The sequence below is a fragment of the Podarcis raffonei genome, chromosome 6, assembly GCF_027172205.1.
Source record: "Podarcis raffonei isolate rPodRaf1 chromosome 6, rPodRaf1.pri, whole genome shotgun sequence".
Taxonomy (NCBI): Eukaryota; Metazoa; Chordata; class Lepidosauria; order Squamata; family Lacertidae; genus Podarcis; species Podarcis raffonei.
This window is the reverse complement of record NC_070607.1, coordinates 47,192,324-47,219,003: the sequence shown is the minus strand read 5'-3', so window position 1 is coordinate 47,219,003 and position 26,680 is coordinate 47,192,324. Positions and strand designations below refer to the sequence as shown.

The 26,680-nt window shown below is 44.3% G+C and overlaps 1 protein-coding gene across 1 annotated transcript; it reads left to right on the top strand.

Moving 5' to 3' along the window:
- Nucleotides 1-311: 311 nt before the first annotated feature.
- On the top strand, nt 312-26,026 carry LOC128415821 (vitamin D3 hydroxylase-associated protein-like). The gene is made up of 16 exons (XM_053392534.1): nt 312-710; nt 2,771-3,037; nt 10,065-10,178; nt 11,241-11,384; nt 11,799-11,932; nt 13,410-13,616; nt 15,577-15,617; nt 16,142-16,266; nt 17,597-17,722; nt 18,855-18,952; nt 19,824-19,923; nt 21,054-21,097; nt 21,591-21,630; nt 22,890-22,998; nt 23,361-23,506; nt 25,364-26,026. Exons 2-16 carry the CDS (start codon nt 2,828-2,830, stop codon nt 25,496-25,498), a joined length of 1,773 nt encoding a protein of 590 aa, XP_053248509.1. The 5' UTR covers nt 312-710; nt 2,771-2,827; the 3' UTR covers nt 25,499-26,026.
- Nucleotides 26,027-26,680: the final 654 nt, after the last annotated feature.

The following is a 26,680-nucleotide window of genomic DNA, read 5'->3' as shown; positions in this document are numbered from 1 at the left end:
AACAAGCAGCCTGAGCGCTCCCATCTTACCATAACAATGAATGACCAAACAAATACAAGTACAGCATAAAATTTCAGACTATACCTCTCCAATTTGCTATCACCCTCTTGGATACCTTCCCATCCCACTTCTGTCACAGCTCACTGGAGCATATTTGCTGACCCAATGGCAAATGGATTCTTAATATATAACAGATCAAATCAGAGTTCCTTTAAAAAAAACAACACTCCTGACATACACTGCAAGGGCTAATTCCTGCTTTGGGGAATAGTAGGCTATTAAGGCCTGGTCCCGTCCCTCCTGTCCCCCCGTCAGCAGGCAGAAATGCAGCATATGGTTGTTTCCCTCTTACTGCATCTCTGAACTGGGAAAGCTTCAGCCGTTGAATTCCCCCTACCTTACGATGTTGTTAGAAATGGTGATCCTGTAGGCTGGAAGTCTGTACTATGTGAGCAGCCCCAGAACTATTCTGAGCCTGTGTCAAACAACAAGAACCTTGCACTGTAATTCCTCATGAATCAAATTACTGGATTTCTGCTATAAGAGTTGATTGAAACAAACACACATGTAGTGCTTCCTGGAGAAGGAAAAAGATCACTTGCTGAACCCCTACCCCATTGGCTGCATTCCCTGGAGCCACCCACTCCGAATGCTGAACAGCTTGGGCAATTCCTTAGCCTCAAGAAAAGAGAAGGAGATTAGAGGAGAAGGTAAGTGTGGCTTTTTTGTAAGGGAAGAAAATTAGAGAGTGTGAGAAAGACAAAGTGAGATTTAAGAATTTGACTTATGTGGTTGTGCATTTGGGCAAGAGTCTGGAAAACGCATCTACTTGATACACATTTATGCAAGGAAAAGGGAGGGTAGAGTCGGAGGAAGAAGGAAGGTAGTGCAGTGTCTCCAGGAGTCCATAGGAAACTCCCTTATACTGAGTCAGATCATTGGTCCAGTATATTGATTGGCAGTGACTCTCTGGGATTTTAGAACCAATCTGGAAATGCTAAAGATTTAATGTTGAATCTACTGCATGCATAGCAGATGCTTGACCAAGGTTGTTGTGCTGTTTCTTTCAATGTGCACATGCTGGGATCTTTCTCTCTGTGTGTGCATAGGATGCTGACAATGTATGTATGTATGTATGTCCAACTCTGCCCATATATGTCCAGAGCTAGGCAGGAGGTAGAAACTGGATGACTTCACTATTCCAGGATAGGGACCCTGCAGTCTTCCACATGTTGTTGGTCTCCAACTCCCATCAGCCTCAGAATGGTATGGTGGGCGTTGCAGCCCAGCAACATCGGGAGGGCCACAGGGTCCTCAACTTTGCACTATCCAGGGAGGAAAGCTAGGTTTATTTAATTTTTAAATGCATTAAAATCCTGTTTTTATTAAATCGGCACATGTAGTAATTAACTCCATAATATTTCACTGAGGAGAAAGCACCTAATTCTGTATGTATTTGGTGAGCCTGCCTTAGTTGTGTCCACTTTATAATTGGTAGGTACAGGGCAGTGAAATTGTAGGACCATGCCAAGCACTCTGTATTCAGAGTCCTTAGCTTGTTCCACTGAAAGGAGGCATGAGTTACTGAAAAGGCTATCAGAGAATCTTTCCAGAGGGCCTCCAGAGGAGAGTTAAACTGTCTCCATCCTTATCTATCTACTTAAAATGTAGAAAAACATGTTTCCCCCTATCACTATGTGGAACTCTAACCCAAATGAGGCATTTCCTTTTATTTTTAAAATTGCTTATTTTGAAAATGTTTTTTAAAAATTCATTACATTTCACCTAAATAGCATAGGTTGAGCATATGAAATATGCTTATAATGTGTGTGTTTGAGGCAAGAGGGATAGAGAGGTGGGAAGAAGGAAGAAACTTGCTTATTGTTGCATTCAGCCACACAGAATCACACCTGAAGTTGATACTTCCAAGTAGGGCATTAGGCAAAGTGAGGTGTCCGTCAGCAGCAGAGGCTAGCGGGGCAGCGGAAGCCTGCAGCCATTCTTGAATTCCCCAGCCATTTCCTTCTGTTGCCACATGGCTTGTCCTGAGCCATCTAATCCTGCTTGCTGTCTCAGGTGCAAAGGAGGATTCAGCTCCATCCAGAGGCAGGTTTAGGGCATAGCTGTCAACTTTCAGATTTGAAAATAAGGGATCAGCAGCCTCACCTGTCCCAGGGACAGTCTATGGGATATCTAACAATCTGGGATAGCAGCGGGAAACGGGGCTGGAATAAGGGAATTTCCCGCAAAAAGGGGGAAGGTTGACAGCTATGGTTTAGGGGAGGGTGACTGTTTCACCCACACTGAGAGCCGAGCCAAGAGTGCACCACAGGGGTGCTTCAGCAATGACTTAGAACAGAAGGTGAGAGGCAGGATGGGTGTTTCAAAACCCAAAGTCCGCCACTGTGCCATCATCAATTTTGAATCATAGAATTGCCCATCATAGGGCTTAAGCCTACGACCCCTGAGGTTGAAAGTCTCATGCTCTACTGAAAGAACTATAGGGTTTGACTGCTGGTGCAGTTGGCTTCTGTACATGGAATTGTGGGGGGTGGGTGTCATATTGTCCTTTGCCTCAGGGAGGAAAATGTCTTGGGCCAGTCCTGCTCTCCAAGTTCATTGTCAGCATTCGCTTGAGGTGAAGGCTGTAAATGTGTTCCTGTGCATTTCGGGACATATGAAATTAACTGCAGCTAGTGGAGAACAGTGCATATAGAGTAGCTTGATGGAATTATTTGGCCTTCACGTTATTTTTGTGCTGTCTTTTCAGAACCCCACAAATACTGTCTGCTGATCTGACTCTAGAAAGTTGCAGAGTGCTTCCACTATGATCCACGAATGGTTGAAGCAGTCATGGCCTCAGATTAAGATTGACATTCACATTGTCCTTGCTCTGACCAGCAGCACAGCTGCAGCTTTCTTGGCATTCAGATGGATGGGCCAGAACAGGATCAAAAAACAAATACAAGAGGCAAGAAGAAAGAGAGACCATGGCTTGGGTCAAATGGAAAAAGTTGTTCAGGAGTTTAAACAGCAGGTATACATCTCTTGGATATGTGTGTGATATTCCCACCGTAGACTTCTGTTATAGTGACACAGGTTGGAATAATTGTTTGACAAAGAAAAGAATTTCAGTGAACAATCACATTTTTAGTATGATCAGATTCGGATTGATGTTGTCTGGGAACAACTGAAATAGAAAGTCTGGTAAATGTTTGACATTAACAAAACTCTACAGAAGGAGTGGGCAACTCTTATTAGCCCAAAGACTTCATTCCCTACAGCAGTGTTTCTCAACTGGGGTGGGGCAGGGATATGGCCCCTTGGGACCCCCCAGCAGGGCCGGATTTAAGTTTGATGAGGCCCATAGCTACTGGTCCAGCTGTCCTTTGTCAACAACAAATTGTCAGTGTTTTTTGTGTTGAATATATGCTATACAGTGGTACCTCGGGTTACATACGTGTGATGGGATGGTGAGCTGCTTGTGCGTAAAATCCTAGTCCCTCAGAGTTTGGCTAAGTCCACAAACCTCTGTCTGTGACGGAGCTCCTTAAGCATGGCTCCATCAGTCGCTCGTTGAATCGGACAGTGGGCGTTTACGGAACTTCTTCCAGCATAAAAGCTCCTTAACGGAAACGCGTCTTCTGGACTCTCGGCGTGACAGTTTCCGGCGAGGAGTGGGTGTCCCTATAGGAGGTCCTGAAACCTCCCCACTGTTCTCGCTTGAAGTGTCTCTGAGCCCTCCCTCCGACTCACTTTCCCTTGGAACTCCACTTCTCCCCCTGCTGGTTCCCTCCTCAGCTGAATGGTCTCTCTCACCCTCCGTGAGCCCTTTCACCTCCTGCGTCTCAGATGGCAGTTCCCTGACATCCACCTCCCCTCCAGGGCCCCCTTCACCCCCTTCCCTCCCCTCCTCTGCGGGAGGCGAGGGAGCAAAACCCCTGAAGGAACCTCCCTCATCTTCCGAAGTTTCGAACACTTCCCTCCACCTGTTGCTGTTTCCGGTTTCCAAGTACTCCTCCTCATCGGAGTCTGTTCCTTCTTCCAGCTCCGATTCCCTGAATCCTTCCAGTTCCTCCTCATCGTCGGTGGTGCCAAAGTACTCCCTCCGGAACCTCGCTACTGGCTGAGGTTTCCTGGGGAACCTTTGGTGGAACGTTTCGATCAAGATCTCGTCACGGACCTCCTCTGCCGTCACCCAGGTGTTTTCCGACTCCGGTTCCCCTTCCCACGCGACCAAATACTCCACCTGATTACCCTTCCACCTGGAGTCGATGATTTCCGCCACATGGTTGCTGCTTTCCCTTTCTTCTATGGCTGGCCCCCGTGTGGATACCCCTTCACCTTCCCCCCTATATGGTGACAGTAATGACCTGTGGAATACTGGGTGCAGTTTCATGTGGCTCGGTAACCGGAGTCTGAAAGCCACTGGGTTGACCTGTTGGATGACCTCAAATGGTCCCAATCTTTTGGGTCTCAATTTCTTGCAACCCCCCTTGAACGGCAACCCTTGGGTTGATAGCCAGACCTGACTCCCCACCCTAATGGTTTCACCTTCCCTTCTGCTCTTGTCTGCCTGCCTCTTATATTCTTCTTTGGCCCTTTCTAAGTTGAGTTGGAGTTGACGATGGATCGCTTCCATTTCTTCTACAAAATGTTCAGCGGCCGGGACACTCCATCTCTCCCCTCCTCCCCCTGGAAACGCCCTGGGGTGGCACCCATAATTAGCCAAAAAGGGGCTCATCCCGGTGGACACATTCTCTGCATTATTGTAAGCAAATTCCGCTAGCGCCAACCTTTCGACCCAATCGTTCTCTCTGTCATTGACATAACACCTCAGGTATTGTTGGAGGATACCATTTGCCCTCTCCGCCTGCCCATTGGTCTCAGGGTGTCTGGCAGTCGAAAAGTTGACCTCTACGTGCAACAAGCTCATAAGTTTCCTCCAGAATCTGGACGTGAACTGTTTCCCTCTGTCGGAGACCACCCTCAAGGGGGCGCCATGCAGCCTAAAAATATGTTCTACAAACAATTTCGCTGTCTCTTCCGCCGTGACTGCATGTGAGCAAGCTACAAAGTGACCCATCTTAGTTAACAGGTCTACTACGACTAGTATGGCGGTTTTCCCCTGGGATTTAGGCAGATCAGTCATAAAATCTATTGATACCGCCTCCCACGGTCGTTCTGGTGTAGGTAACGGTTCTAATAACCCCGCTGGCGCCCGCCTTTCTCCTTTGGCTCTCTGGCATTGGTCACACCTTCTCACATACTCCCGTACATCCTCCCTCACCTTGGGCCACCAAAACTCCCTGGTCACCAACCACATGGTCTTGTGTTGCCCAAAATGCCCCGCTGTGGGGTTGTCGTGCAGCTGTTTGAGTACTCTCCCCCTCAATTCCCCTTCGGGTATATATAGTGCCCCTTTGTAATACAATGCCCCGTTTCTTTCTTCAAAACCTCCGGGGTCTTCTCCCTCTCTCCTTAAACCTCTGAGCTTATCCTGGGCGTATTCATCATTTACCGTTCCCTCTACCAGTTCCCTTTGCCCCACCCAGGCCGCCCCACACACCCAGTGGTCCTCTGGGATAATATGTCTCTCTTCAGGCGCTCCCTCCCCCTCCAAATATTCAGGTTTGCGTGAGAGAGCGTCCGCTCTGATGTTTTCTGGACCTGGCACATAGCAAATTTCAAAATGGAATTTGGAGAACTCCTGGGCCCACCTCACTTGTCGTTGGTTGAGCACTCGTGCCGTTCTCCAATACTCCAAATTCTTGTGGTCCGTACACACTTGCACCTTATGCTGTGCGCCAATTAGTAAATGTCTCCATCTCCGGAACGCTTCATGAATGGCGAGTAGTTCTCGGTCATATACGGTGTAGTTCCTCTCGGATTTGTTCAGCTTACGCGAAAAGAAGGCACATGGTCTCCATTCCGACTTATTGCTCCCTGGCTGAAGCAGCACCGCCCCCACCGCCCGGTCTGAGGCATCAGTTTCCACTCTCATGGGTTTTTGTAAATCCACATGCAGGAGCTGTTCTTCCGAAGCGAATGCCCTTTTCAATTCCTCAAATGCTTGCTCCGCCTCCGCCGTCCAAACGAATTTCTTCTTGCTGCTTAGACAGTCCGTGATGGGAGCCGTTAAGTGGGCAAAGTTCTTGATGAATTTACGGTAAAAGTTCCCAAACCCTAAGAACCTTTGCACATCCTTTTTCGTTTTCGGTGTCTTCCATTCCAGCACCGCCTGGACCTTGCCTGGATCCATGGCTAATCCCTTGTCTGATAAGCGGTACCCCAGGAATTCCACCTCCTTGGTGTGAAACTGACACTTCTCCAATTTCACCCACAGCTGGTTTGCTTGCAGCTGGCTCAGCACTTCCCTGACATCCTTTACATGCTGCTCCTCATTCTCTGAATATATCAGCACGTCATCGAGGAAGGCCACGCAATTCTTGTAGAGCAAAGGTCCCAGGACATGGTTCATGAGCGATTGAAAACAGGCGGAGCCTGATTGCAATCCGAATGGCATAACTAAATATTCAAAAGCCCCCAAAGGGGTGAACATGGTGGTTTTCCATTCATCCCCTTTCCTTATTCGTATCAGGTTGTATGCCCCTCTCAGGTCCAGTTTCGTGAATATCTTTCCCTTCCTCACCCTGGTCAAAATGTCATCAATCCTGGGCATGGGGAAAGTCACTGGTTCTGACACGGCATTTAGCCGCCGGTAGTCCACTACAAGCCTGGGTTTATCCGTGTTTTTTTTGTCCACAAAAAACACTGGGCTCCCCCCCACCGCTCTGGACTCTCTGATGAAGCCCCTCTTCAGGTTTTTATCAATAAACTCCCTTAACTCCTGCATTTCCCTGTCTGACATGGCGTACAGCTTGCCCACGGGGAGCTGGGCCCCAGGGACCAGGTTAATTTGGCAGTCAAAGTCTCTATGCGGTGGTAGTTTATCTGCTTCCCTTTCGCTGAAGACCTTGCTCAGGTCAGCGTATTGTTTGGGCACCTTCCCTTTGTCCGCCACTTCCGTCCCTGCTAGAAAGGCTTTTGCCCCTTCTGGCACCTTTCCTTCTCTGCAGTGTTCCAGGCAATGTGCTGACCCAAAGGAGACCACTCTCTGATGCCAGCCCACTAGCGGGTCATGCAACGCTAGCCAGCTCATTCCCAAAATGACGGGAGCCCCTCCCAGGGTGGCCACATTGAACGCTATCCTTTCGGTGTGCCTGGCCACCCTCATAACCATTGGGACGGTCTGTAGGCTAACTTCTCCTCCCAACAGCTCCCTCCCATCGATAGTGGTCACCTGCAGGGGGTTGCTTAAAGGGAGTATCTGTATCTGGTGTTCAGCTGCAAACTCCTTACTCATAAAATTACAGGAGCTGCCTGAGTCCAACAGCGCCTTTGTCTTTAGTGGGTATCCGTTTGCCAGCTCTAGCAACACCTCTATTACTAGGGCTGGTCTTGGAGGTTCCGGAGTGGGCACTTTTACTGCTCCTTGGCCTGGCTGCAGTGCCCTGACGGTGGCAGCCAGGCGTTGGCTTTTACTGGCTCCTGGACTCCCTCCTCCTTCCCCCCAACAGCTCCCGCCATCCCTTGCCATTCCTTTCTTTGTGGGCAGACTCTGGCAAAGTGACCTGGCTGCTGGCAGAGATAACATTTCTTGGCGCTCTTTCCCTCCTTCTTCCTCCCTTCACTGGGATTTGAAACTGCGCGCGCGCGCGCTGTTCCAACTTCCATCGGCTCTCCTGGCGGGAAACTTGGCTCTGGAATCTCTGGAATGCGGAAATCCCTCCAACGCTCTCCTTTCCCCTCCCGCTTCTCCAAGGCTCTTGCCTCCTGGCGCGCTCCAATGGTCAGCGCTGATTTGGTCAGCTGGTCCATAGACTCCGCCCTGGGCGCCCGGGAAAGTTCGTCTTTCACCGCCGAAGAAAGCCCCTCTTCAAAGAGCATTTGAATGGGTTCCGCCGATAGGTCCCATCCCAATTTATGTATCAACATTGTAAACTCAGTCCAGTACTCACGAACCGATCGGCTACCCTGTTTGCAAGCCATCAATTGTCTGCGCACCAGTCCCTGTTCAATCTCGCTGGAAAACATCAAATCCATGGCGCGAAAAAACTTCCTCGTGTCCTTCAGCATTTCACTATTCCCTGCCATCAGGGGTCTAACCCAGTCTCTCGCCCCCCCTTCGAGATGGCCAATCACAAACGCCACTCGCGATGCCTCGTCGGGAAAGTCATTAAACTGCAGTTCGAGAGCATACTGCATCTCTGTCCTAAAGGCTTGGTAGTTCCTGGGGTCCCCCCCAAACTTCTGCACCAATCCTGGCATCTTTCTTGCTAGTGTAGCGCCTTTTGCCTTTTCTGCATCCTGCGCCCTCCTTTCCTCTAGCCTCGCCGTTTGCAGTGCTAGCTGGACTTCCAACACCCTGTACCTTTCTTCCAGGCTTGGACCCTCTCCAGCTCCTCCTGCTCCCCCGGCTCCGGCTGGGTTGCTCATGATGCCTCTCTGCACAAGCTGCTTTCAGGGACTGTCCGATTGCTGTGATGGGATGGTGAGCTGCTTGTGCGTAAAATCCTAGTCCCTCAGAGTTTGGCTAAGTCCACAAACCTCTGTCTGTGACGGAGCTCCTTAAGCATGGCTCCATCAGTCGCTCGTTGAATCGGACAGTGGGCGTTTACGGAACTTCTTCCAGCATAAAAGCTCCTTAACGGAAACGCGTCTTCTGGACTCTCGGCGTGACAGTTTCCGGCGAGGAGTGGGTGTCCCTATAGGAGGTCCTGAAACCTCCCCACTGTTCTCGCTTGAAGTGTCTCTGAGCCCTCCCTCCGACTCACTTTCCCTTGGAACTCCACTTCTCCCCCTGCTGGTTCCCTCCTCAGCTGAATGGTCTCTCTCACCCTCCGTGAGCCCTTTCACCTCCTGCGTCTCAGATGGCAGTTCCCTGACAATACGCTTCAGGTTACACACACCGCTAACCCAGAAATAGTGCTTCAGGGTAAGAACTTTGCTTCAGGATGAGAACAGAAATCGTGCTCCGGTGGTGCGGCAGCAGAAGGAGGCCCCATTAGCTAAAGTGGTGCTTCAGGTTAAGAACAGTTTCAGGTTAAGTATGGACCTCCGGAACGAATTAAGTACTTAACCCGAGGTACCACTGTATTGTAATTTATGGTCCTAATAGGTATCTGAAGCCATTTGCACATGTTGCCATGCAACCAGTCCATGCAGAATGTAGGCACCCTTGATATAGAAATGAGCAAACCAGTGATATTTTGGCGAGCAGGCGGGGCCCATTACTTACATCATAGGAGCCTACACAACATAAAGCACTGTTGCTGTATACATGTTTTATTTTATTTGTTTTTTATCTTATATTTTGGAAATGTACATCCAGTTTTTTTCCCTTAAATTTTTTGGGGGACCCTCCAAGAGAGTGGGGCGCTAAGCTATAGCTTGTTTAGCTTATACGTAAATCTGGCACTGCCCCCCAGGATATCCCAAGGGGGCCACAGGTGAAATTATATAAGTTATATAATTATTAAAAAATTTAAATAAAACATGTTCTGTTTAGAAACAAAATAGTTACCTTTCTACTGGTAGGACAGGGGACGAAAGGTTGGAAGGGGGCCACCGTCAGAAAAAGGTTGCGAAACACTGCCCTATGGGCAACCTCCCAGAGACAACATGCCCAAGGTAGGCTGGGAGAAGCAGTTGGGGAGCAGACAAAGCAAGGGATATGATTCCTGCCTTTTTAACAGTAGGTTGCACTCCAGCTATGCAAAACATCAAAAGTGTATATACCCCACTCCCCCGACATCTCTCCAGTCTTTATCCAGGCATGCATGCAGAAGTCATTGTCAAAGTTCAAGCACAGATGAGTGCCATGCAAGATAACTTGAGGAGACTGCTGCTCAGTGCCAGTGAGGGGTGTGGCCTTGGGAGAGGGGTGTGGCCTAAGGAGGAGGTGAGTTCTGAGGGCTGGATAGAGAGGCCCCAGGGCTCAGCTCCCCATCCCCTCTCCACATAGTCCATGAGAATTGCCATGTGGTATGCTGTCTCCACAGAATCCTGGGGTACAAGCCGCTCATGTCCTTTCTCTGCCTCTGGCAGAGCTAGTGGAGAAGCTGAAGGAAGGGTCCTTGTCTCCAGAAAGCGTCCTTTACACTTACATGGAAAAGGTGAGAAGAATGATACGTTGTGTTCTTCACCATCTTGATACTTTGAAATGTATTTGGCAGTATAGAAATATTTCAGATAAATCAATACATAGTTTATTTAATTGGTCCCTCTAGGACAAAAATGTCCATAGTCACAGTAGCCAAAATATTTGGACATAGCCCTGCACTATGCAATCAGGATTATTTCAGTAAATTTGCACAAACTTGTTTTTCCTAATTTAGTTGAAATTCCCAACACCACCTCTTACAATTAGGAATACTTGTTTAGGTCTTGGGCTCTTGGGTGTCTCAGTCTGCACTTTCAGGTCTAAAGCATAGTTTTGCCAGATCGTTATCACTTACTCTCTCTCTCCCTCTCTGGATTTCCCACAGTTAAGATCCATTACTCTTCAGTAAGTTGGGGGTTGTGGGAGCAACAAGAGTATGATCAGGGCCAGTCCAAGACACTTTGCTGTCTGAGGTTGAGGAAAGAACGGCACTTTCCTCTTCCCTCTCAAATTTCATATACAGAAGCTAACTGGACCGGCAGCTGAACCTTAGTTACACCACTCACGGGACAGCTTTTCCCACTATTACTAAAGGCTGCAAGGTAGCTTAGAGTGAATGAGGCAGGCCACATGACATACCCAGCTCTGTTTTGAATCCTTGGTGTCACTCCCCACCTTCTGGCATCTGCTGCCCAAGGCTGCTGCCTCACTCTGCCTAATGGTAGAGCTGGTCCTGTGTAGGATTCAGTATTTTAATATTAATAGTGGTAATCTGTTGTTGGATACATTCTTGTAGAATCAGAGTATGCAGTAGCTCATTTGTAAGAATCTATTGCTTCTTCCAGGCTAGTAAGCTTTTGTGTGGCCACAGGCACACTGTGTCCCCATCCCCGCCAAAGGTATCTTGGTTGGAATGTCTGGCTTCCCCTGCACTCCTAGTTTTGCTTAGGGTTGACGTAGCAGAGAAGTTCATTTGGATTTAGATATTTGAAGAATGCAAAACACTGTATCAAAGGGACACATATCTATTACTAATTCATTCTCCACCATGTTTCCCTTGCTTTTCACTGAAAAGGCTTTAGCAGTTCACCAGGAGGTGAACTGCGTGCGCCATTTTATTCCAGAATGTGAGCAACATCTCCAGGAGCTGAAGAAACAGAAGGAAAGGGGCTTGCTGTATGGTGTGCCTGTCAGCATCAAGGACCACATTGCATATAAGGTGATTCCATTTCTCTGAGTCACAATGGTTATCTAGAGTTGGGTGCAGATGGACCAAAGTAGGACTACTAAACGCCTAGGGCAGCAAATCTGGGATTCATATAAGAAAGCTTTGTAAGATTATGGTTAGAACTTCAAAACAGAGCAGAACATAAAACTGTTGACCGTCCAGCTATTTGATATTGCAGCGTATACTGAGATGGCAGTGCAAAGTGTGTTATTATTAAGAATGCTTTCAAGTTGCACAGAATTCTTTGTTAGAATACCTAGCAGAAAATGCCCGTAAGCAGGTTATGGTGTTGGATAGTTATCAAAATACAGAGCTAGTTCAGAGTTTTGTTTTAGAACTGTTTCTCTAATAGTTTGAAAAACAGCCACAACCACCCAGGCATTTAACAAGCTCCTTTGCTTCTAGGGTCATTTATCAACATGTGGCTTGGTCCAGTCACTTGGTGCCTTGGCAGAAGAGGACAGTGTGCTGGTCGAGGTGCTAAAAAGACAGGGAGCAAATCCATTTGTAATCACCAATGTCCCACAATCCTTATTGAAGTAAGTTGCATATGCTTTTTTTGTGTACTGGTGCAAGTCAACCTTGTGTACTGAATCAATTCACTCTGACTTTTTAACAAAATGAAATCATACATGTAAAAGTTTTTCACTGACTCAAAATGTCAGATCCTGAGGCACATTATTCATTACCAGTGATGGGTATGAGATAGGTTGATATGTACCATGTGAACACTGTGGGCACCCAGGCTGGCCATTCAATTCCCTCCAAGAGTGATGGAACATCATCAACTCCCATTGTTCCCTAGAAAGTCCCACAGTGCTGCCTGTTCTGGGTGGTGAGCAGCGGGAAGACTTCTGGAAATGGTAGCTTTTTAAAGGAGAAAGAGAAGATTGGCAAGCTGGAGGAAGTGTTGGACAATGCCAATGATTTGGTTTTGGCCACCAAGTGTAATGTGACCATCTTTTCAGATGGCAAATCTGTGTTTATTTTGTTCCTCCAGGAGTTTGCAGTCATCTTTGACACAAAGAGTGTAGATAGTAACAATGTTTGGGGTTTTTTAAATTGGGTTGTTGCTTTTGTTTTGATTTTATGTATTTGTTATTTTATGTGAACTGCCCTGAGACCTTCAGGTATAGGGCAGTATAGAAATTAAATAAATAAACTAATGATGATGATGATGGTGGTGGTGGTGATGTAAAACAGGGACAAGCCTTTGGCTCTGTATCTAGCATAGGTGAGAGGGATCTGGGTTGAAGGATCTTAAGATGCAGCAGGGCAACAGACATTCAGATGAAGCTGCATTGAGTGCTAGTCAGGTATCAGGTTGCACTGAGGCCTCTAGCGAAGAAAGACACATGGGTTGCATTTAACTAATTTTTACTCAGAGTAGACCCATTGAGATTAATGACCATGACTAATTTAGGTTCCTTAATTTCCATGTGTCTCCTCTTCACAGTAAAAGTTAGTTGAATACAACCTATAATGGCCATTCCACTATTTTTGCAAATACAGAAGTCTGCCGTTATTTGGATCTGTCAACCATTCTAGCACCTGGGTAACAGCCCTGGTAGCCTATTTTGAAATGTAGCTCTACAATGGAATGCATTCTTGGAAATTCCAGGCTAAATTAGTATTATGAGTATTTTTGCTCTTTCGAATATGGCCAGTACCACAGTTCTGTTGCTTGGGCATTAAAAAAATTGCCTAAATTCAAGGGTGGTATATCCTATTTCACCGTTTGAGGCTTCTGCAGCTCAAGGTGAGTGCCTCACCCTGCCTTGTCAGTGGGCGGGCCTGCCTAAACTTGTTGCCAAGATATGGCTGCTTGTACCTGCCCTCTGTTTTCAGCCCATTATAGTCTGGTTGATGGCACATGTTCAATACAGGGTGATAGTATTTTGTATGCTACTTATCTGCAGTTCCATTGTGAGTTCAACAGGCATCTATTTTTAGCAAGTGCATTGATTGCCTTCTAACAAACAAATGGGTAACTGCTGTATTTCTACCGTCTTGTAGCTATGACTGCAGCAACTCTACTTTTGGCCAGACGGTGAATCCTTGTGATCATAAGAGAGGCCCTGGTGGATCATCTGGAGGGGAAGGTGCCCTAATAGCTGCAGGAGGGTCCATCTTGGGATTTGGATCAGATTTGGGTGGAAGTATCCGTCTACCCTCTAGCTTCTGTGGTCTTTGTGGGCTGAAGCCAACAGCAGGCAGACTGAGGTATGTACTGATAATATCGCCTACTGTGCAAATGAAAGGCATTCGTTGCTACGAAGCATGAAAATTCTCCCTCATAATATAAATATTGGAGACCTTGTTGGGAAAGATGATGAATGACTTCCTGAGTAGCTCTTGAACTTCTTAGGGGAGTGATCTGCTTGATGGCACAGTTTAAAAAGCGTGGTAAACCATAGTTAATATTTACTGTGAACTGATGATGCTTCAAGAGTTGGTGGAGCTGGACCATGGTGAACCTTTCTTGGGCAGTTGCAGTGATCTTCACTCGAAGATTGTTCTGATGCCACAACTCTTATACCATCAACTCAGTCTTTTGATTATGTGGTGCAGTCTTAATTGTAGATATGATCTGTGTTGCAAGATTGACATGGAAAGTTTTTGAGATTGCAAGATCCTTGCATCTTTCAGACCCCCTTCTAAATGCAAAGCCTTTTCTGGCTACATAACTCAAAGATCATAATCTCTGTTCTCATCCTGGTGCTCTGAGGGTCTAAGCAAATTGGCATGTGCAGCCTTATTTCCCAATGAATGTGGCTTTCCTTTAATCTAATGTTAAACAATCTCTTCTTTATCACTATTAGACATTGGAACTTGCTTTTCCTGATTCTGGTAACCTTGCAGAACCATCTTTCCAAAACGTCACTCATCCTTCTCCCATTCCCACAAATTATATTGATTACATTAAACAATAGCAGGACTAACAGTATACATGGCTATATTCACAAAATCTTTAGACAGTTTGCAACATAATATCTGACTTAATAAGGTGTGTTATGTCCACACTGGGGGGTTATAGGATTTTTCCTTCCAAACAAACTTTGATGTTAAGCTAAGGTGTGTTTTGGCTTATCTGTTGTTGTTTGTGTAAGCAAAACACATAATTATCCCTGATTCGGATGCCATGCTAAGCCAGGAATCCTGGTTAAGCATGGTTTAAAGCCATAAAATTACTCCCATTTCTATCTGGTGTGGTTTTAGCATAGCAAATGCATGTGAATATTATGCTGATTGCAATACTCATCAGACATGCCAGCCTCTCTCAAATCCCACAAATCCTTTCCCTTTTAAAAATATTTACTGTGCATAGTTCAGCTTATAGTATAATTGTTGTTGTTGTTCATTATTATTAATCACCTTACACACAAGCATCTCAAGGTGATGCACAATTTAAAAAAGCTTAAAACCAGTTAAAAGTGCAACAACAACAACAACCCAGCAGATATATTTAAAAACTAAACACACACCCAGGGCAGCAACCCATTTATGCTGCTGGGGAAGCTTGGCAAATGGACATTGATTTCGCCTATCTGAGTGTGAACTAATTGACTCAGCAGCCTACATAAAGACAATTTTCCATTATTTGCATAAATTTACTGCTAAGAAAACTTCTTCTGATAAATTATTGTGTATATCCTTTCTTTCAGAAGGAAGGGCAGGATAAAAATTCAATTAATAATTGGGGAAATCTATCTGATTCAGCGATAGTGAACTGATTTCATTTTTCCCCCTCATTGAAGAGGTTAGGTTCTGTTTCATTATTATTCTTGTATCTTTCTTGTCACAACTAACCACAGAATAAAACCTCGGATGGTTTCATTAGGTCGTGAGAGTTATTTATAGTCCAAAACATCTGGAAGGCACCAGCATGGGGAAAGTTGGTTTATGGCATTGCTTTCATGTCTGGTAAATAGCACCTTTGGGGCAAATAGCTGGGGGGCGATTTTCGACAGGAAACCAAGGCAGGGCCTTGATATGGCTTAGGGCTCCACAAATGCTTTTCTTTCAACAAAAGTAGCCAGTCTGAGCATGCAAGGAACATAATGTGTTGTTTGGGTGGCCATCCTCCAAGAAGCTGGCAGTAGTTCTGGTGGCAGCAGAATTGTCCATGTATCAGATTTACATTTTTCCCAGCTGCATGTTCTGACATTTCTCTGTTCTACAGCAATTTAGGAGTAAGGGGCCCCATTGATGGAATACTCACAGGTAAAGGACCTCTTCCTTTTCTATCCAAATTCAGAAAGATCTGAAGGATCACTTTTGATTGAATGCAAAAAGTGCATATATGTGCTATGGCAGATGGTTATTGGGTGGGTGCTGTGGTTGAATATGTAGTTGAAAGACACCTTTCAATCACATTGGTGGGGTGAGGATATGATCTCCTCCAAGTGATGTATGTTGGGTAAAAATTAAACAGTGTCTGGCCCCAGGTATCATTCCAGCTTGAAACTTATATTGTTTTTGACTAGCAAGTTAAAAGCGGAACCTGCTCTCACTTTCTCTCACCACCATACTTCAGTTGGGTTCTTCACCCATTTATTTGGTGCAGTTGTATGTTCACTCATTCATTCACCCTTTGCCTTTAAAAAATGCAAACTTAAAAAAAAATGTTTAGGGATTAGAATGCACTTCTGTTGTTCTGTTAGATTGTCATCATTCCATATCTGACAACCCCATATCATATGAGTTGTGCCTTCTCTTTTCGATGTGCCTTCTCTTTTCAATTGAAGTTCCAGGAACAGTGGGCCCAATGGCAAGGGATGTGGAAAGTCTAGCTCTGTGCATGAAGGCTCTCTTATGTGATGACATGTTCCAGCTGGATCCCTTCGTTCCACCTGTGTTTTTCAATGAAGAGGTACATTGTGAATTGTTCAGTGCGTGGAAATGTTTTGGATGATATTTTAGAGAACCCCATTGCTCCTGTAGCTGTAGACACTGCTCCTGAATTTGGTAGCCATTGCCAGAGTCATTGTAGAGAGTTGCCTAAGGAACTGTCTCCCCCTTTCCCTACTGTGATGGGATGGTGAGCTGCTTGTGCGTAAAATCCTAGTCCCTCAGAGTTTGGCTAAGTCCACAAACCTCTGTCTGTGACGGAGCTCCTTAAGCATGGCTCCATCAGTCGCTCGTTGAATCGGACAGTGGGCGTTTACGGAACTTCTTCCAGCATAAAAGCTCCTTAACGGAAACGCGTCTTCTGGACTCTCGGCGTGACAGTTTCCGGCGAGGAGTGGGTGTCCCTACAGGAGGTCCTGAGACCTCCCCACTGTTCTCGCTTGAAGTGTCTCTGAGCCCTCCCTCCGACTCACTTTCCCTTGGAACTCCACTTCTCCCCCTGCTGGTTCCCTCCTCAGCTGAATGGTCTCTCTCACCCTCCGTGAGCCCTTTCACCTCCTGCGTCTCAGATGGCAGTTCCCTGACACCTACTATTAATTTTACTCATTCTGCATTAACCTGATTCCCCACTTTTCTCTTTTGCTCCAAAACTTCTCCATACACTGAAAGTAAACAGCTCTGTAATATAGCATTATTATCCTGCTCTTTCATACATTGAACAAATAATGGAGCTTTGCCCATGAGTGTTAAGCAAGCCCAAGCAATATTATATATTACCTTTCAATTTGAAGGATATGTTCTGCTTTAACTTTCAGTTCCTGATAACAATTAAGGGTTTGGTTTTTGTGTCCTTGAACTCTGAGAATACTTATTGCTTGTTGGGATAAAGCATAGAGAGAGGTATGTGAGTGTTTGTAGAAACTACTCTACTGTGTACAGACATTGCTGTTCACATTAGTTGCTCCTCCCACTTTTGACTCTGGCTCTGTACACCATTGTTATGTGGTCCTTGGCAGATTCCCCAGAAGGAAATGTGACATTAGGATGAAAAGGGTTCCCCATCCCTGGGCTGAAAAATGGTGATTAGCCCATGATAACCCAATAAGCTTCATGGCGTCATGACTATTCTGAATCTCCCCAATCCCAAACCAACACTCTACTCTAGTGCTCTAGTTTAACTGTTTATGTGACTGCTGGTTTTGGTAGCAGCTCTGTGATCTTTGAGATATCCAGTTCAATGCACAGTACGGAAGCAATTCCCCCCTCCCACCAATTCTGATTTCCACAAATTGATTCCGAATCTATCTATCCATTGATGATATTACCTGAAGGTTCTCTCTCTTCTCTCCTAGGTATACTCTAGTTCCACGCCACTTCGGATTGGCTATTATGACACTGATGGCTATTTTTTGCTCCCTCCCTGTATGAGGCGGGCTGTGCATGAAACCAAGAAGCTTCTCCAAGATGCTGGCCATACGGTGTGTACCTTTGGGACTGTTGCCCTTTGCATTTATACAAGCCCTTTGCCAAGTACAAAGAAAGTTAATTGTAAGATGGTTGGCTCTACTTACACAGCACATTCAATCCAGTTCTGGAAGCAGTCTATAAATGGCTATTGTTAAACGCTGAGGACAGAATTCTCAGCCTGCAGAATACAGTTTTATTGGGTAAATAGCGTTTCAGAGGTAATTAATTCCCTCCTGGCTCTCTACAGTACCGGTCCTAACTACACACATACTTGGATAGCTAATTGAGAAAGAAAGACCAAAAGAAATAGAAGACATTTAATGTAATGCATTGTCACCCTAAGGAATGAATTCAGTTTGCATTTATTTATAGGTGGACTTAGCTAATTCTGCAGCAATACATGAACTGAAACACAGCCATCCTTGAAATTTGCACTTCTCTGAATCTTGCAGTGCAGTCCTCCAACCAAGTCATCATCCTGTTCTCACAGGGGCTAACCAGTTGCTTATAGGAAGCCCACATGCAGGACCCAAGCACAAGAACACCCTCCCCACTTGCAACTCCCAGAAACCAGTATTCAGAAGCACACTGCCTCGACAGTGGAGGGAGAACATAGGGAGAAATTGTGGCTGGTTGCCATTCATAGCCTTATTATCCATGAATTTGTCTAATCCAAGATGGTGGCCAACACTGCCTCCTGTGGAAGAGAATTCCATAGTTTAAATATGCCCTGTGCGAAATAAGTACTTTCCTTTGTCCATCCTGAATCTTCCAACATTCAGCTTCATTGGACACACATGGGTTCTAGACTTAGGAGAGAGGAAGAAACACTTTTCTCTGCCACTTTCTTCACACCATGCATAGTCTTCTACTGCTCTATGATGCTGCACCCTTAGTGGCAGGGGAAGGTGGTGGAGGTGGACTGCACACTACAAATTTGGCTCATAGGCTCCTGTATCTTGTATGTCTTGGGAAGGAAAGATGTTCTGTGCATGTGTCTGCATTCCGAGCAGACAAGCAGCAGATGGGGAAAGATCTTGACCTCTGTCTGGAGCAGAAAGTTGGGATGTGCTTGTGAAAGAAGACTTTGAGTCAATGAATTGGCACCTGATACTTGCTCAGTGACCAACCCTTTTTTTGCAGCTCGTTCCCTTCACCCCACCTTCAGTGGACTATGCCATAGATGAACTTTACATCAAAGGCCTTTTTGCTGATGGAGGCTCAACACTGTTGGCTATGTTGTAAGTAACCGTGACTCTTAAAAGACACTACAAGAGAAGAGCAAAGAGGAGGACAAGAACCCTAATCAAATAATGCTGTCCAGGTATTCAAAGCATGGCTGGTTCAAGACATTTTGCTGCCTGAGGATGGAGCAGCCAATGATGTCACTTCCTGCCACATAGTACGTCTCAACCTTCAGAGTCAAACTCTGAAGGAGTCAAATTAGTTCACTGTTCAACAGTACTGTGGTAAGGGACTTGCCAATTAATACTGCATTCTTAGCATGGTAAACTTCCTTGAAATATCCTGTCAGAACAGATTAAAGGGTCATTGAGCCCAGCATTCTGTTTTCATAGGAACCGGCCAAATGCCTCTGGGTACCCCAAATGAAGAACATGAGGGTGATATCCCACTTCCACTGTTCCTCAGCAAGTTGTATTTTGTCTCTGGATGTAGAAGTTGCATTTAACCATCTGGACTAGTAGCAACTTGGTAGTCCAGTCCTCCATGAATCTGTCTAACCCCCCCTTTAAAGCCATCTAACTGAATAGCTGTAGTCACCACATCCCAGGAGAGCAAATTTTGTATGTTAATCAAACAGCTATCTGACTTTTAGAAGACATCTGAAGGCAGCCCTGTTTAGGGAAGTTTTTAATGTTTGATGCTTTATCGTGTTTTTAACATTCTTTTGGGAGGCATCCAGAGTGGGCAGGGTATAAATATATTATTATTATTATTATTATTATTATTATTATTATTATTATTATTTTCATCATCATCATCATCATCATCATCATCATGCTGTAGTACATTTTTGTGAGAAATCAATGTTTTCTGTGTAAAAGAGAACTGGATTGCCCTATCTCACCGTCCTCCTATGTTGCCTTCCAGTGAAAGAGATATAGTCGACCCATGCTTGAAACCCCAAGTGGCTCATCTTAGAATCCCAAAATTCGTGAGGAAAGTTTTGGCCAAGTTTGTCAAGCCCTGGGTGAGACTTGGACCTCTTTAGGTTTCATTTATATTACTAATCTCGTGCTGCTGCTGCTGCTCCAGAGAGAAGTTTAAGAACAACATTTTTGAAAAATGTTCTTATTATAAAATGTTGTGTGTAAAATGAGAAATGAGCTACAATGGGTGTGTCATTTATGTGCATTTCTTCCACTAGAGGTACCACAGAAGCTATTTAGAGTTGATGTATTCTGAGATATTGTAGGGCCTGACCATTTTACTTAGATTGGGAGTGAGGAAACTTTAGCCCACCAGTTGTTGCTGACCTACAATTCCCATCACCCTTAGCAACCATGGTCAATAGCTAGGAATGATGGGAGTTGTGGTTCAGCAACATCTGGAGGGCCAAAGGCCTGCTTTAGGAGGTTATTCACTTTTAGGTGGTTATTTATTTTTGTAAATAAATTTTGTATTAATAATTAAATTATTATTAACAATAAATAATTAATTTCTTCCATTATTATCTGGGACAATCACCGTGCCAACTCTTATCACTATAGTTCAGGACATGGTGGTATTGAGGGGTGGGAAATATTGTAAAACTAGAGGGACAGAGGTTCTGATGGTAGGCACAAGAAAAGAAAGATAGCAGATTTGTCAATCTAGTACACAGAAGGAATGAAGCATTTAGCAGCTGGGACAGAAATAAGAATAGCAGATCTACCAAGTAACTGGCTGTTAAGACTCTGTTCCAACTTCAGTTTTGAAATGAAGGGAAGTCCAGGTGGACACCTGGTTTGTTCATCCCAGGCCAGATACCACTAGTTCTATCCTCCATCATGCTTAGTTTAGGAGGTGGTAGACCTGCTGTTGGAGTCAGATAGCCTATAGAAATCTGTAGAGCTGGTAGACGGGACTGCAATGGCCCATGAGCAAGACTAACCTCTGGCTAGTATATTTGCATATAGTAAAGTTGATCTAGAAAGAAAGATTTATAATGTCATCAGTTTCCAAGATTAGAGATATTATTTTTGGGATTCCCCCCCAACAAAATATATATATATATATATATATATATATATATATATATATATATATATATATTCATATATATATATGAAGGGGGGAAATCTACTAGTCCTAATGGATCCAGTTTTGTTTACATTCTAGTTTCCAAGACTGGCCAGCCATCTCAATGCACTGTGTGGAGTAAGGTAAGAGGTGCAATAGATTCTGACAAGCATACATAAATGAGGCCTGCGCAAGATGTAAGGGATGGTGCCTTACATAAGATGGGGGGCGTGGAGGTTGATTTCACCAACCTCCTTCTGAGCTAGATTTCCTGCTGCTGTAGTTAACTCAAAATCTTATCAATATTGTTCAACCTTGAGCTAGTATGATTTCTGATTCAGCAGCACTTTCTTGTGGTACTCCAGGAATGAACATTGCCAGATAACACTGTGAAAATCAGGAACCCTGTGGAGCTGGATGTGAGGTCTGAAAATAAAAGGCATTCATTCTGTTAAATACAACTTTGATGCTCTAGAATGTGGGATAATGATAATCTGTACAATAAGGATGTCTTGGTCAGCCTCAAACTTGTCTTGTCTTAGGTACTTATGGTCTTGCTCATGTTTATGATCTTGCAGTGACAGTCTTCTGTCATTTTAATATTATCAGCTGTTTATTATGTCTTGCATGTTTCAGGTCTGTGAATTGTCTGTGGGAGCTGAATGACAAAGTGATGGTAACATTTTTGTGTGTGTGGTGGTGGTGGGAGGACAAATAAAAAGCAAAGCTTAATCTGGGCTGAGAAATCAGTTTTAATACAGAAACTGTGCTATATGAATTTCACTCCAAGGGTTGCAACCAGTTTTAAGAGTAGTGCCCATATCTCTGTGAATATATTATTGCATGCTTCCCCAATCTTAATGCAGTTCAAGATTCCAGGGGCTCCAGGTGTGCTTACCCATTCCTTTAGGAATGCGGCACAGTGGAGAAGAGGGTGTCTTTATGATATATGGTTTAGTTTCACATATATACAACTAGAGCCTACAGTGGAGGGTTCACAGCACTAACACCCCAAAGGGCCTCTCATAGCTGCAGCCTTGGATTCAAACAGAAATCAGCCTTCAGCTTGCTGCCTTTTCCAGCCTGCAACCTTTCTTCCCCTAGGTCACATCATAGCCAACCCTAAAGCTCTACTTCAGACACTGGCTTTGTCTTCTGACACTGAGTTGAGGAAGGGGTCCCACTCATTTGCCACCTGGCAAGCTGGTCCTCTCAATCCTCCAGAGAAGTTGGCACCTCTGTGTTCTCCTTATATGTTGTTGTAATTAACAATTGCAACACTTGGGAGACACTCTGTCTGGCTTTCTGAGAGACTGTTTTGAGCTACATGTTTTAAATGTTTAACAGACAATTGTATTTTAATATTTTGTTGGAAGCCGGTCAGAGTGGCTGAGGAAACCCAGCCAGATGGGCGGGGTATAAATAAATTATTATTACTACTATTACAGATCTATCTATACACATCTCTACAAATCAATTTGTTACAAGCCAATCAGACTGGTAGTATTTTGCACCTGCTTCAACCCAATTTGGACAGGATGCAAATTGGGCCAAATAGGTTCAGAAATCAGTCAAATCTGGTTCACAGCCCTACATACTAGTTTTGTCATCTAATCAGGGTTTAAATTTGCACTTTAGCAACCCAGCGGGTTGGGGAGGGAATATGACCTGTAAAAATTTAAATGACCAAGGCCCAAGGTACCTGAGAGACTCTTACAGACACCTCCCTCTTACAGCTGCACGCAAACTAATTCACTTTCAATAGAGATATTGTATGCAGCTTAATGGATATATCTATGCATTGGAGAAATGTCACTTGAAATAAGGTGGATTATGCTGGCAGTATTGTTCTCAACAGATAACAACCCATGCAGTTTCCAGACTCTTTCTAACTGCTCACCTAAACTCTAACTTGCTCTTGCACTGCACATTCAGGCTTATCGTAAAAAGTTTGTTGACCAGTGGAAGAAAAGCAAGCTTGATGTTGTCCTCTGTCCAGTTCTGGGACCTGCCTTTAATCTTAGATATCCCTCAAAACTATTGGGTAAGCCTCATTATTCACAGAGTATGTATATTTCAATCACTTTTTAAAAAAATAATTATGAAGATTATTGAATATCTGTCAAGAAATAGGACCGTTCTGAAATAGGACTGGACTTGCAGTAAGGCCCAGAATTTGTTTTTGCCATTCTCCATTATAAGCCAAATAGAGAAATAGAGGCACTGAGGTAGTGCAGCTATTCCTGATTTTCTGGGATGGGTCTGTAAACTGGGCCTCGTTTTCACTAATGTGGCTAACCTGTTACCACTTCAGGCTGTAGGTCCGGGATAGTTTTCTCTTTGTGTATGTGTCGTTACTTCTTGGATTCCATCAGACCACTTCTTCTGCGTATTCTTTCCCCCCAGCTGCCATCTCATATACCATGCTGTACAATCTTTTGAACTTTCCTGCGGGAGTTGTGCCAGTCACTACCGTTACAGAGACTGATGAAGAGGAGCTGGGACAGCACCAAGGACACTTTGGTGACCCCTGGGATAAGAGACTGAAAGAGGTCTGTCTGGATTTAAGCGGTTCAAATACATTGACTACTTCTTGGTTATGGACTGATATATATATTATTTTGAAGTTGATGAATTGTAAATTTTGGATGACATTCTACTACTAGTAATAACACATTTACTATATTCATTAGCCACATGTTGTGGCTGTATTTGAGGAGATTATTCTGTATTGCAACACAGGGGTTTGGATTTAAGCGATGTCTGAGCTGAACATTTCAAGTTCAGTGGCTTTCAAAACTTGGATTTTTATGTCAAACTGTATGATCCCACAATGTGGCATTTGATTTCAGAATTGAACTTTGACATCAACACCTGAAATTGTCTATTGCATAAATGTGTTAAGATGATATAACATATAAATTTACTAAATAAATACTATTGCAAGTCATCTATCAAAACTGTCCAATACTAACTGCTGTAAGGGCATGAATGATGCAATGCCATCATCATGTTCAGCTTTTTCATATCCCTCACAAGCAACATCCAATGATGTGGAATGGAAATGGAGAAACACTGAGCATGATGATGACATTCCCCACATATGCTGCAACTAAACAGTTACAGGAGATGTGGATTTGGGGTGGCCATGCATTTAAGGTTAATGTTGTTTGGACCTCGGTTGTTAAATGGTGACTGCTACATGTCGCTTTCAAATACTGTCTAGTACTGCATGTCACCTGTGAAATACTGCCACACGTTTATTACTACTGCACAATCATTGGCTGTCAGATGATGATGCCAAACAGCAAATGTATATACCCAGAGGATATTTGGAGAAGGAACAATTGCAAAAGGACATTCATTATACAGTCGTACCTTGGAAGTTGAACAGAATACGTTCTGGAAGTCCGTTTGACTTCCGAAATGTTTGACTTCCAAAGCACGGCTTCTGATTGGCTGCAGGAAGCTCCTGCAGCCAACTGGAAGCTGTGGAAGCCCCAGTGGACATTCAGCTTCCAAAAGAACATTCGAAAACCAGAACAATCACTTCCAGTTTTTTATTGTGTGGGAGCCGGAATGTTCGACTCCCAAGGCGTTTGGGATCCGAGGTACGACTGTATAATGTTTTGATGCAAAATTGTTTCAACTTTAGGTGAAATACTGTACATGAGAAATAGAGAATCATAGCAACATCTCTCTGATCCCAACTGACTGCTTCTGTCCTCTTTCTTTAAGGAAGGAAGAGTTTATGACAGGAGACTTGAGACAAGAGTTGCAGGTCTAACAGCGGCAACATTCAGGACTGTGTTCAATTTGTAACAGGAAGGGGGGTCAAATTACAACATTTTTAGGCAAATAATGCAATCCTTAAAACTTGTTCATTGCATATTAAGTGACCATCAGGGCACAAATGGTTGTCTGAATCCATCTTTAAGCAAAAGACAGGGGATAGCAGCACTGGTGAATTATTTGGCTAACAGCCCAACTTACCCTGAACATTGACTACAGTTCAATGTCAGAGAGCTGTCCTGATGTTCCCTGTCCATGCAGACACACAATAGCAGCTTTTTAAAAATGTCTTTTGGCCAATAGCCCCCAAGGCAGCAGAGAGAGAGAGAGAGAGAGAGAGAGAGAGAGAGAGAGAGAGAGAGAGAGAGAGAGAGAGATCAGGAGTCTACCGTTTGATAGATGGGCAAAGCTTGATGATTGACCTCAGCTTGTCTTCAGAGGGTGAAGTCTGTGACTGTAAGTTTTCTGCCTTATTATGCATGCTTACTTGGAAGTAAGCCCTACTGAAGTCAGTGGGATTTACTTCAGAGGAAACAGGCCTGTGCATCACTCTAGAAAGTTTGAGACCCAGAGCCTAAGCATTCCCAGTAACTCTGCTCTTTGAACATCTCTTGCAGGCTGTGAAAGGTGCTGTGGGGCTCCCTGTGGCAGTTCAGTGTGTGGCATTACCATGGCAGGATGAATTATGCCTTCGTTTCATGAAAGAGGTGGAGACGCTGTCCCACCAAAGGAGACTGGAGAAAGCCATGTGAGCCTAACAGAGAAGATCATTAGCCTCTAAAGAAGGTAGTTGTCTCAGGGAAGGAATCTTGACCATCAAGAAAACATACATTTGGTTCCAGCATTTCCTTTGAATTACATTTTTTCTGCAACTGACTGAAGAGGGATCAATAGTAGGCTGATTTGATTAGCTGCATACTGCTTTTGTATTCTATTCATTCACAGGGTATAAGTTTATCCAGTATCTAATATTATTTCCCCTCTCTTTTTACCATCACCTTCTTTCTACAAATGAACACAGGAAATCGCCTTATACTGGGTCAGATCATCAGTCCATCTAGCTCAGTCTTGTCTACAGCAGGGGTTCTCAACCTTTAAGAGCATGAGCATTCCTTTCAAACCTCAATTTTTTGGGCCCCCTCCCATGCTAATTGTTGTAATGTTAGGCTCCATTAATTGAGAAAATACAGAAAACTGTTATGAAGTCAGTACACAAGAATGTTTTTAAATGAATTCACTTTTTATTCATTGCAACAATAAATATATACGTTTGAAAAATAGTAATGCTGGGACACTGTTTATTCAGTGTTTTAATAATTTATATAACAATACCATGGTTTCTATTGTTATTCAGTCATTCTACAAACTGGCTGGGATTTGAACAGGCTAGTTCCTCCCTCCCTCCCCTCACATTTCCTTTTTCTGGCTATTTTCCTCTCTCTCTTCTTCAACTGTTGCTGAACTGCTCTCAACATTTCATGGCACATGCAGGCCACTGAGCATGCTCAGTTCTCACTGACCTGTTGACACCCTCCCCTCTTTTCTTTTTAAAAATCCAAAGCCAACATTTTCTACATATGTGAGGAGACCTCTTCTACGGATGCCCCTCTTTTTTATTCCCATCAAGTAGAAGGAACAATGACATACAACTAGAGTACTAAGTGTCTAAAATGCTCTACAAACTTTGTGTGTTGCCTTCACAACAATCCTGTGTGTTGAATCAGTTTTATTTCCATTTTAGAAATGGCAAAGTAACACTACAAGATTGTAACTTGCACCTAAGGCTGCAGCAGAGGTGGGAGTGGAATCCCAAGTCTTCAAGATTTTAAGGTGCTTCTTAGATGCCTTCCAAGTATTTAGAGCAGTGCTTGAGCCAAATTGCCACCTGCTCTCTAGGATGTGAATTATCCAGCTCTCTACGAAATGACACAACA

Bases quoted from the DNA above. Each gene is read 5' to 3' on its own strand.
- LOC128415821 (XM_053392534.1), top strand. From the start codon at position 2,828: ATGATCCACGAATGGTTGAAGCAGTCATGGCCTCAGATTAAGATTGAC. The intron at 3,038-10,064 runs GTATACATCTCT...CTGTCTCCACAG, and splicing joins TTCAGGAGTTTAAACAGCAG to AATCCTGGGGTACAAGCCGC. The intron at 11,933-13,409 runs GTAAGTTGCATA...ACCGTCTTGTAG, and splicing joins GTCCCACAATCCTTATTGAA to CTATGACTGCAGCAACTCTA.